This window comes from Octopus sinensis, linkage group LG6, assembly GCF_006345805.1.
Source record: "Octopus sinensis linkage group LG6, ASM634580v1, whole genome shotgun sequence".
Taxonomy (NCBI): Eukaryota; Metazoa; Mollusca; class Cephalopoda; order Octopoda; family Octopodidae; genus Octopus; species Octopus sinensis.
Window position 1 is genome coordinate 113758487 of NC_043002.1, and position 12408 is coordinate 113770894.

General features: G+C 38.5%; 1 protein-coding gene across 2 annotated transcripts in view; it reads left to right on the forward strand.

Annotated features, from left to right (window-relative positions):
- Window positions 1-6106: 6106 nt before the first annotated feature.
- LOC115213485 (condensin-2 complex subunit H2) overlaps window positions 6107-12408 on the forward strand; it is a 43571-nt gene continuing 37269 nt past the window's right edge. The window contains exons 1-2 of one of the 2 annotated variants that reach the window (XM_029782481.2): window positions 6107-6332; window positions 10438-10553. In XM_029782481.2, the coding sequence (XP_029638341.1) occupies window positions 10443-10553 (111 nt within the window). In that variant the 5' untranslated portion in view covers window positions 6107-6332; window positions 10438-10442. The remainder of the gene's footprint in view (window positions 6333-10437; window positions 10554-12408) is intronic. The other variant, XM_029782480.2, reaches the window with a different exon arrangement.

Sequence of the window (12408 nt, forward strand, 5' to 3'; positions counted from 1 at the left end):
AATAAAAATCAACTGGCAGCTATGACTAGCCAAGAGTCAATTTATTCTACTATATTTGAATGTTTGTTGGAACCCATTGTCAGGCAAGTTAGCCAGCAGATTTTCATGGCTATTGTTTAGCTCAGATAAAACAGACCTATGATATAATGTGTTTAAGCCATAGTAGTCCCATATTTATACAGACATAGTGTAGCTAGGATTGCATTATACTAAATTTCCTTCCTATTTTAAGATAGTAGGATATAAATAAGTGGAGATTTAGCTGTTGTTTCTAGCAGATAGTGTAGTGATACGAAGAGTAGTCTGCTCTTTTGCAGGCAGTAAGTCCTCCAAGATGTTTCAGCTTCCTTAGCAAATTATAATTGCCTCATGTCAGCCAGGTCAGTGGATACAAAGAATTATATAGTACATATGCTGGTATGACAAACCAATATCAAAACATAGAAAGGTGGCAAACCAGCAAAATCATTAGCACATTGGGAAAAATGCATAACAGCATTTAATCTGCCTTTATGTTCTGAGTTCAAATTCTGCTGAAGTCAACTTTGCCTTTCATCCTTTTGGGGTGGATAAAATAAGTATCAGTTGAGAAATGGGGTTTATAATAATAATATAATAATGAAATTATTGTATACAGTGCTCAGGTGCACCACAACTTGTCAGAAAGTGCATATAAAGTATATGCAGTAATGTACAAATGTCTGGAAAGCGAACAATGTATGAGTCAGATACATGCTTGCGTGTGTATGGAGGGGAGAAAATCAGGTGTAGTGTTGGCGAATCTCAGAAAGCATGGAAGTTTTGAAGGATGCAGTGCTCTGACAACTAACAACTGATGCCGGCAGTTTGTTCCACGCTTCAGCAACTCTCAGCATGAAAAAATGTTTCCTGAAGTCATGGGAGCTGTGCTGTAATTGACTTACCTGCTTCCCTCAAATTACTGGCCTTGTGTCAAAATTTGAAACCAATATTAAAACTTTGGAAAATAACTCAGAAATTTCATGCATTTAATGAAGAGATTGTGAATACTGTAATTAATGAAGAGTGTATCTGTAAAGAGGAGAAGTAAACATTTTTGAATGATATTTATTCTGAAAACAAGGAAGACAACTTAGGATTTCAACTCAGAACTTATAAGGACTAAACAAAACACTGTAAAATATTTAGCTCAGTGCTTTCAACTACCTTCATCAATTATCAAGGAAGCTTTTACATATTTGCTTTGCCTGCAAAAGAAATAATAGCATCCAAATTTAGCTAATCTCACACTTTATCATATTAGAGGGGATGGACACATTGAGCAATATAATCCTGAGTACATTATATTACTCTTTTACATGTTTCAGTCATTTGACTGCGGCCATGCTGGAGCACCGCCTTTAGTCGAGCAAATCGCCCCCGGGACTTATTCTTTGTAAGTCCAGTACTTATTCTATCAGTCTCTTTTGCTGAACCGCTAAGTTATGGGGACGTAAACACACCAGCATCGGTTGTCAAGCAATGCTAGGGGTACAAACACAGACACACAAACACATACATACATATACATATATACGACAGGCTTCTTTCAGTTTCCGTCTACCAAATCCACTCACAAGGCATTGGTTGGCCCGGGGCTATAGCAGAATACACTTGCCCAAGATGCCATGCAGTGGGACTGAACCCGGAACCATGTGGTTGGTTAGCAAGCTACTTACCACACAGCCACTCCTGCGCCTATGTGAAAAAAACAACAACAATAACTTTGTCATGACTCAAATGCTTTTGGTGGGCTGTGGGCTGAAAATATGAGTCATATTCTATCATCTAAGAAAGGAGGGCATGTTTGTTAATGTAATCCTAGTAATCATATGCTGAATGACAAATAGTGAAGGGTAAAAAAAAAACCCTTTGCTTATAGGAAAATGACACCAAAGTTATTAATGAACTTGGCTAAAAAAACCAAACCTCATTTAACAAGGAAAATTCAAAATAATTGGCACATTGAGGGGAAACTGAAAACTGTTACATCATCATTTTAATGTCCACTTTTCCATGCTTGCATGGGTCGAGAATTTGTTGAGGTGGATTTTCTACAGTCAAATGCCCTATCAGCAACCTTCACTTGTTTCCAAGTAAGACATTTCTCCATGACCAGACAGGTTTTCAAAGAATATTGGAAACAAAGATTCTCGCTCACAACATCATAAGCGGAAAGTGTAACCTCTCGAAAGAGCTGTTCTTCACTCCTGCTCCAGAGCGTCGGCTGCGGGGTCATTCCGAAAAGCTCTATCTGCGACGATTTCATCTCAATCGAAGGAGAGGGGCTTTCTCCGTCTGGGTTGCGGATCCGTGGAACAAGCTGCCAGACGAGATGGTAAAGATGCCGACGACCGCTTTGTTCAAAGTCTCCCTTGACCTCAAGTGGCCTGAACTCTTTACATGAACACCACCCTGTACATAACTCCATGTCCCCATACATGGCCTTGCTTTTTGCTTTTTGAGCCAAAAAATTAACTAACTAACTAACTTTACAACTATCACACACACACATAGGTGAAGGTGAGTGGCTTATTGGTTAGGGTATTTAGCTCATGATTGCAAAGATGTGTGTTTGATTCCCAGTGGCATGCTGTGCCATTGAGCAAGACATTTTATTTCACATTGCTCCAGTTGCCTCAGCTAGCAAGAATGAGTAGTACCTGCATTTCAAAGGGTCAGCCTTGTCACATCTTATACCACACTGAATCTCCTTGAGAACTATGCTAAGGGTACAAGTGTCTGAGGAGTACTCAGCCACGTGCATATAATTTCATAAGTAGGCTGTTCCATAGACTGGATCAGCTGGAACTGATGGAGTGCCAGTATTCATATATAAAAAACAAGTCCCGGGGTTGACTTGTTTGACTAAAACCCCTCAAGGCTGTGCTCCAGCATGGCAACAGTCAAATGACTGAAACAAGTAAAAGAATAAAAGAATACACACACACTCATGGTACTATGTGATGTGCAACTTCACATGTTAGTTCAATGTTAGCTGCTATTTCATGCACTGCAAACAGACCTTGGAGTAGCACAAGCAGTGCAAGGAAAAGGAGCAGGAAGGAATCTAGCAGCTGGTTTAATATGCATCAAAGTCAGAGTTGCCTATAATTACCCAAACTGCCCCTCAGATAGCATCAGACTTACTGTTAATACTTGATGGGACATGAGGTGTTAGTAATATAGTTCAGCTGAAAACCCTATTAACTTCATTTTCACAATGACTATACTTACCTTTTACGTGACTGAGTGACTGAAGGGCTGAGAGTTTCATGCATTGGTGCTTCCCCAAAATTACGCACACACACATATCTTTATATATAAAAGTGAGGTTGTGTGCTGTCTGTCTCCTACGATTTAGATTCCTAACTACTCCCACATTTTGCGGTGCAGTGTAACCAAAAGCGGGTATCTTATAGTCGTGATTCATATTGAGCCCTTCTGGGCATTAGCGCGCGTCTACGATGACTCTACGATTTAAAAAAAAAATTACCATAAATTTTTCCCATTTTTTAATGTACTTTTGGCATATATAAGGGAAGTAACTCTCTACAAATTTATTATCAAATCTCAGAACGTAAAAAGCTACAGTAACCCCCCCCCCATTTGTGGTTAGCCATATTGAGATGGCTATTATACTTTACATCTCTAAAAATGCTTATATAGTTATTTCCCTTACAAACCCGGGCAACGCCTGGCGATACTGCTAGTTATTTATATTTCATTGTTTCAGTCATTTAACTGTGGTTATGCTGGGGGACCACCTTGAAGGTTTTTTTTTTAGTCGAACAAATTGATTCTAAGCCTAGTACTTATTCTATTGGTCTTTTTACTGAACTGCTAAGTTATGGGGACATAAAGATACCACCACCAGCTGTCAAGCAGTGGTGGGGTGACAAACACAAGTACAAAGATACACATATATTATTACAGGCTTCTTCCAGTTTGCATCTATGAAATTCACTCATAAGGCTGTGATCACTCCAAGGCTATAGTAGAAGACACTTGCCCAAGGTGCCAAGCTGTGGGACTGGTTTCTGATTGAAAGCAAGTCCAGTGTTCAAATCAATAAACCTGGTACAAGCTTTTCAAACCTGTAAAAATAGAAAAAGATATAAATGCCCTCTTTTAAATAGGTCTGCTCAGTCAGTTCAAACCTGACCCAAACAATTCCTGTTTAATATATTTTTAAGCATTAATTCTATAAATGTTTATAAACTCACTAAAGTGTGGAAACATTATTTTGACAACTGCTGTTCTAGGGATTGAAGTTTCAATAATTTAGACATAATGTCAACTATGTAAGATCTCATTGCTAAATCCCCCAAATATTTCTAACACTTTTTCTATATATAAACTTGGTTATACTTTACTATGCTGATGAGGTCTAATAAACTCAAATAAGACCCATTGTTGTCTGTTGACTGAAAACAAGGATCAGATTTGCCCTTAGGTTGTAAATTAACTTTGAGAATTTAATTTTCCATTTATTGAAATTACGTTTCTTTCCCTTACTTTTTATAAGTCAATTATTTACCATTAGATTTTTGGTTTCTTTCTCCAACTCTCATGCAAATTTCAATTCAGAATTTTTGGAGACATCACCAGCTAAATTCACACCTGACCTATTTGAGTTATTTCCCTTCCTTAAAATTAAAACTGTATTACAAATCAGATTGGAACCTGGTGCAGCTCCCAGCTTGCCAGTTTTCAGTCAAACCGTCCAACCCATGCCAGCATGGAAAACGGACGTTGAATGACGATAAAAAGTATATAAATGTTTTATTCAATGATCAGGGGATACATGAAATTTTTAAAATATTTTTACTCGACAGCATACCTACACAAGTGTGTCCTTAACCAATGATTTTGTTTCTTCATAACTTTCAGAAAATGGATATTTCTAAATGAAATTTTCTACAAATACCCATTTTTAAAAAAGTAATGAAGAAACAAATTTCCTGAAACTCCTCTCTCCATCCATGGCAAAAGTTCTTCACAAATTCCAATATAGTCAGAATCTACACAATCTGAAACGTATTTATCTTTTACTTATTTTAGTCATTAGACTGTACCCATGCTGGGGCACCACTTTGAAGAACTGTTAATAAAATGAATTAACCACAGTACTTATTTTTAAAGCACGGTACTTATTCAATCGGTCTTTTTGGCCGAATCGCTTTGTTACGGGAACGTAAACACACCAGCACCGGTTGTCAAGCGGTGGAGGGCAACAAATACTGACACAATTCTATAAACATACAATATATATATATATATATATATATATATATATATATATATATATATATATATGTAAAAAAAATACAAACTGGGACAAGAACGCAAAACATTTAGAAGACGATACAAAAAACACGGACGGGACATTCGAAGCCTTCAATCTTCAGTCAAGAACCGGATCATCCTATATATATATATATATATATATACGTCGGACTTCTTTCACTATCCTTCAACCAAATCCATTCGCAAGGCTTTGGCTGATAATTTCATTAAAAAACACATTTTTTTTTAGAAGTATGAGGAAACAAAATTGTGTAAGAATGCCATTAGAAAATAATATACGCAATTGATAGAATTGGATAGAAATGAATATATCAGAGAATTACGAAGTATATAAAATGTCCCAAAATTCAGAGCACAGAGAATCCTTTAACGTTTTCCAAAAGAATTACTAAAATGCTTAATAAGAAACCTGTTGCCAACAGTTCGTATCAAAAACGATGTCCCAGTAAAGCAAAAGTTAATATAATGGTGATTATATGTGCTGTGACTAGCAATCACATAATTGTTTCCATTTCTACCCAACTCAAACCCTTTGCCAAGCAAATTTAACTTCGATTAAAAGAAAAAAACTTCAGTTTATTCAAAAAGCAGTGAAAAACCATCATCAAGTTTCCTACAACTTTTATATCAAATAATACGGATATCGAACATATTTTAGTGCTTCTAAATTTGCCATACTGCTGGTCGTTGACGAGTTACCAGCATCGTTTAAAGGAACGATGGTCGTCTCGACTTAAACGAAGCGAAAATGAACTTTAATGAAGCGAAAAATTGGCAAAAAACTTGGAAGGAGGAAAAAGTCTGCGACCGAAAGTAAGGAGCGTGGGTAAAAAGTATCGCGAGTATCAGTTACAACGATAACGATTGGTTAGTTTTGGCAGAGTTATTACGTCATTTCTAAATTCGACCAATCAACGTTTAGTTTACATGTAGACATTAGTATATTACAGCGCGGATTGTATGAAAAGTAAATGTCCCGAATGAGTTGACAATCGGATGAAAAGGTATTTGTTTATGTTTAAAATCGGAGTGAAACCACTCTTGATCTTGCTGTATTTCATTTGCCTTATTCAAAATGTAATCTTTGTTAATTTTTCAGTCTTTCCTGTGACATTCATTTCCTATTCTTTCCGATCGAAACAGAGGTTGTTTATATCAAAATGTCGAGGATTCAGCAAAAAAACTTCAAATAATTTTGCAAAGCTTAACAATAATAATAATCGTAAAACATATTGAAGCATATTCTGTTGTGTCTGGGGAGAGTCATTCTCTTTTAGTGCCTTATAACGTAAAATTTCAACTTAATAAGTGGAAATTTCCACTTAATGAGTGTGTTTAAATAATAAGGTACCAAAAGATAATGACTCTCCCCAGAAACAACAGAAATGCTTCAACACACGAACTCACATAAAGAATCTTGCAAACCAAATCCCAAAACGAAATAATTAATATTTACTGACTATGTTGTTAATACGATCCATTCTTTTTTAAACTCTGATTTCCTTGTTTTCCCTGTTAACTATTATTTTAAATGTTTGTAGTGTAAAACCTGGTGTTTAGCAATGAGTAAAAGAAAGGAAATAACTCGAAAAAGCAACTTTCCAGTTTATATATTTCTTATATTCCCTTCGACGGACTTTCAGCTATTGCACAAGTCCACCTTGTCTTTATTAACTTGCACGAAAACTATTATGATCTCACTTTGTGTATTTCAAGTTTCATTCAGTGTCACTAAAATTAATCATGATCCACTTGATTTTTGTTGAGCTAGCTAAGCTTATCTTTATATATATACTAGCAGTATCGCCCGGCATTGCTCGGGTTTGTTTCGAACCTTGGAACTTTTGAAAAGTAAAAATTTTGCATCATGTAGCTTGTTATTCTCTTTAAGTGAACATTTTTCTGGTTGAAATACACCGAAAAATGACGACACAGCAGTCAAAAAATCGTAAAAAATAGGGATTTTCATAGAATAAAAGCACCTTTTTGATGTAAATAATTTTTGGTGTTAACATGGTCCGATTTGAATTTTATCTTCTACGGAATGAAGAGCAAGCCTTCTTCTATCATACTCTCAATTTTGGTCAACTTGCGCCGCAGGGTCTCGTAAGAGATAGTGTTAGTTGGAGGCTACCAAACCTGCCATACACAGACAACTTCAGTTTCTACAGCTGGATGCCCTTCCTAACGCCAACCACTCTGCGAGTGTAGTGGGTGCTTTTTACGTGCCACCTGCACAGGTGCCAGGGGGGTCCGGCATCGGCCACGATCGGTTGGAGCTTTTAATGTGCCACTGGCACGGCATTATATATCAATAACTAACATAGTGGTGCAGATGTAGAGGTTGCAAAAGATTTAATACAAGATTGGTTTGCAATAGCAAGTTCTGAACTTTATAAACCAAGTCAACCATGTTCATTTTTCGATGCTGGTATGAGTTAGACAAGTTTGCAGTACCATAGACGTCTACATGTTACAGTCCTATACCATGTCTTCTTCGAGGTGCAGTGTCCTCAGGTTTGCTCAGATTACTTCTTTGCATATCTCCCTTTGTCTGCTCCGATATGTATTCTGTGCTGGCTCTGTCCAAGTATTTAAGATTGAAAATTATGTCCAACAATAAAATATTACAGACGGAAATTTATTAGTGTCATAGAAGAGGTAGCAAAGACTTCAGTCATTTCTTGAAAGTTCCCTCAGCCTTTGATATATCAGGCCTTTGATTCACTCTTTGATTGAACATATCAGGCTCAGATATTCTACTTGTTTTATGATTAAATCAGCCAGATCCAGCCTCTCACACTTACCCTACAATATCATTCTTAAAATAAACTATCATACCATCGAAATATCGAAGTTACAAGATAGTAGATGATAAATTCAAAACAACGTGTATAAATAACCATTACATTTGACAGAGTAATCTGAATGCTAAAGGACCAAGATCTGAGTTGTGGTTTATCATTTTAAAGGTTTCAAAGATGAGTGAGATTTTTATGTAGGCTTAGAAAAATATTAGATCTTTATCAAATAAGAATTATCACAGTAGCTGTCAATGAAGGTGCAAATATTTGCTTTGACAAAATGATATATATATATATATACGTGGAGGCGCAATGGCCCAGTGGTTAGGGCAGCAGACTCGCGGTCAGAGGATCGCGGTTTTGATTCCCAGACCGGGCATTGTGAGTGTTTATTGAGCGAAAACACCTAAAGCTCCACGAGGCTCCAGCAGGGAGTGGTGGTGAACCCTGCTGTACTCTTTCACCACAACTTTCTCTCGCTCTTTCTTCCTGTTTCTCTTGTACCTGTATTTCAAAGGGCCCGCCTTGTCACTCGCTGTGTCACGCTGAATCTCCTCGAGAACTACGTTAAGGGTACACGTGTCTGTGGAGTGCTCAGCCACTTGCACGTTAATATCACGAGCAAGCTGTTCCGTTGATCGTATCAGCTGGGACCCTCATCGTCGCAACCGACGGAGTGCTCCTATATATATATATATATATATATATATATATATATATATATACATATATATATATACAGAGTTTTGAAAAGAGGACAGGTCTTCTTGTGTTCAGCACGGTGCCAATGATTGAGATATCTAGCATCTTACTGTATTCTAGAAAACCCATCCTCCACAACAGAGGTGTTAAGGCCTCTCTTCCTGATGAAGAGGATTGACCTTTTATGTGCTGGCATTACATAAAAGCGCTTGTACTGGTGCCACATTAAAAGCACCCAGCACAGTATAAAGTGGTTAGCATTAGGAATGACATCCAGCCTTAGAAACCAAGCCAAATCAGACTGGAACCTGGTGTCCCAAGAAGGAAAGGTATGCATAAGTGGACTGGCTACATCTCAGGTAAAGGCCACAGGTTATGGTCTCACTTGTCCTGCCGGGTCTTCTCACATACAGCATACTTCCAAAGGTCTTGGTCACTAGTCATTTCCTTGGTGAGACCTAATGTTCGAAGGTCGTGCTTCACCACCTCGTCCCAGGTTTTCCTGTGTCTACCTCTTCCACAGGTTCCCTCAACCGCTAGGGTGTGGCACTTTTTCACACAACTATCTTCATCCATTCTCGCCACATGCCCATACCAGCGCAATCGTCTCTCTTGCACACCATAACTGATGCTTCTTAGGTCCAACTTTTCTCTCAAGGTACTTACACTCTGTCGAGTATGAACACTGACATTACACATCCATCGGGGCATACTGGCTTCATTCCTTGCAAGCTTACGCATATCCTCAGCAGCCACGACCCATGTTTCACTGCCATGTAGCATGGCTGTTCGTACACATGCATCTTACAGTCTGCCTTTTCCTGAGCGAGAGGCCTTTTGTCACCAGCAGAGGTAAGAGCTCTCTGAACTTTGCCCAGGCTATTCATGCATTATCTCATAACTGAGACTCCAATGATGTAGGGTGGGTGTTAGAGGTCAGGTCTTGTCTCCATTTGAACATAAAGGGGATTATTTGGGCTGGATACGGCCTGTTTAAATGCTACAAAGTTAAACCACTGCAATATTTATTAATCACCCTGTTTCACTTTTGTATAACTACTCTAACTCTCTTTTACTCTTTTACTTGTTTCAGTCATTTGACTGCGGCCATGCTGGAGCACCGCCTTTAGTCGAGCAAATCGACCCCGGGACTTATACTTTGTAAGCCCAGTACTTATTCTATCGGTCCCTTTTGCCGAACCACTAAGTGACGGGGACGTAAACACACCAGCATCGGTTGTCAAGCAATACTAAGGGGACAAACACAGACACACAAACATACACACACATATATATATACATACATATATACGACAGGCTTCTTTTCAGTTTCCGTCTACCAAATCCACTCACAAGGCATTGGTCGGCCCGGGGCTATAGCAGAAGACACTTGCCCAAGATGCCACGCAGTGGGACTGAACCCGCAACCATGTGGTTGGTTAGCAAGCTACTTACCACACAGCCACTCCTGCGCCTATAACTGTAATGCTTAAATTTCTCTCTACTTCCATCTTGAAAATTTAAATATATTATTTCTTGTTTTACTCTTTTTTGAAATTTGATAATATTTTTTAAACTATATAATTATTTTTCTTCTTTACAGTAACAATGGTGCTGGAAGATGATGGCCGCTTCAACTTTATGTTGCAACCCATCCGTGATCTGACTAAAAATTGGGATGTTGATATTGCTAGTCATCTTGAAGACTACTTAGAAGAGGTGGGCAAATTTTGATTTAACAAAAGATTGTAATGTATCATACTAGTTTTCCAGTTTCAGATTGGTTTGTCTACATACACAGATAAGTTATTGGGATGAGGATTATAAAATAGTCCAATGAGTAAATAAACTGGACTAATAATTCAGCATTTATTATATTTCAGCTATTATGAACAGCAGCATAATTGGTTACAAGTTTCCAAGGGACTTGTGACAATGGCAAGGGAAGTGCCTATAACTCAGGGCAGAACAAATATCATAGTCCAAAGAGCAGTGTTTTAGTTTTCTCGTCAATGTACGTCTGTGAAAGATATACTCATGCATACCACTATCATTTTGATGTCCACTTTTTTAGGCTGACATGGGCTGAATAAGTTGTTACAGTCCAAGTTAGATTTTATCTGGAGTTACTACCATCCTTGATGAAGCAAGGACCATAGCTTTCTAGAACAGCATTTTTGGCACAGTTTCTACAGCTGGATATCTTCCCTATCACCAACCACTTTACAGAGTCTGCTAGGTGCATTTTATCATGGCTCCTGCATCATCTCTGTTCAATTTCTGTGGTATCTAGTCTGAAATGGTATCTACCTACAACAGGTCAATGTCTGCAAAGAGGTAACTAGGGTCTGGTTTGAATCCCTGCAACAGAGCAGACTTCACTGACCAGATGATAATGACAAACTAAAGTTTTTCACAACAAAAACAGGATATTAATTAGACTAGTGGGGCTGATGGGGCTTTCCTTTGTTTATATTTTCTCATTCTTTACTTAAGGCAGCAACATGTGCTCTCTCATTCATTCACCTAGCAGCTAATCTCGAGCACAGATAAGTTTGAATGCTTATTTTCACTTCACTTCTCGACCAATCATACATGTTTTTCTATCTGTTGTTATTTATCTATCTAACTATTGTATCTAATTTCTCCTCTATTAATTCTGCCCGACCAAGTCTCGCTCTATCATCTATTTTCAACCTTCACGTATTCGCGGTGCACCCACCCTGCCCACCCCCACCACTAATACCGGATATCTCTTTTTGCTCCATCTATACCGGATGTTGTTTCTCCCACCACCATTATAGGTGTCTACTCTTCGAACCCCCCTCCTCAATACGCTATTTCACCATGCATTACCCTCTTGATATCCTACGTTCTACTTGCCTAAGAACCTGTCATCATTTCTCTGAACCACCCCTCCCCACTGGTGCTCCCCTATATTTCTGTCCCCCCCCCACATAAAAAGCACCATCCGAACGTGGCCGATGCCAGACCCCTCTGGCACCTGTGCAGGTGGCACGTAAAAAACACCCACTACACTCGCGGAGTGGTTGGCGTTAGGAAGGGCATCCAGCTGTAGAAACACTGCCAGACTAGACTGGAGCCTGGGGCAGTCCCTAGCTCCCCAGACCCCGGTCGAAACCGTCCAACCCGTGCTAGCGCGGAAAACGGACGTTAAACGATGATGATGATGATGATGATATTTTCTCATTCTTCTCCCCCCTCCCACCACCAAAACCTTGCTATTTTTTTCTTTTCTGCTTCTTCCTTCATGTCTTCCTCCTTCTTTGAAGAAAACAAAGGAGGAAGAGGAAAATGTCCCTTATCCCTCTTTCTTCACCACTTTCCTTACTAATCTTCTTCCTCTTTTTTCTCCTCTTTTAAATTTTCTGTTTCTTTTACCCTCCTCCTCCCTCTGGTCTTGGTACCCCATGTTTCTCAGATGTATAAAATTTGAGTGAAATATTGATGTGAACATTCTCCTATCAGAGACAGAATACATTTAAGTTTCTATCAACATCACCCATCATAACTATTTCATCTTCAACTTAAAGATATATTTCTAATCTTTTTT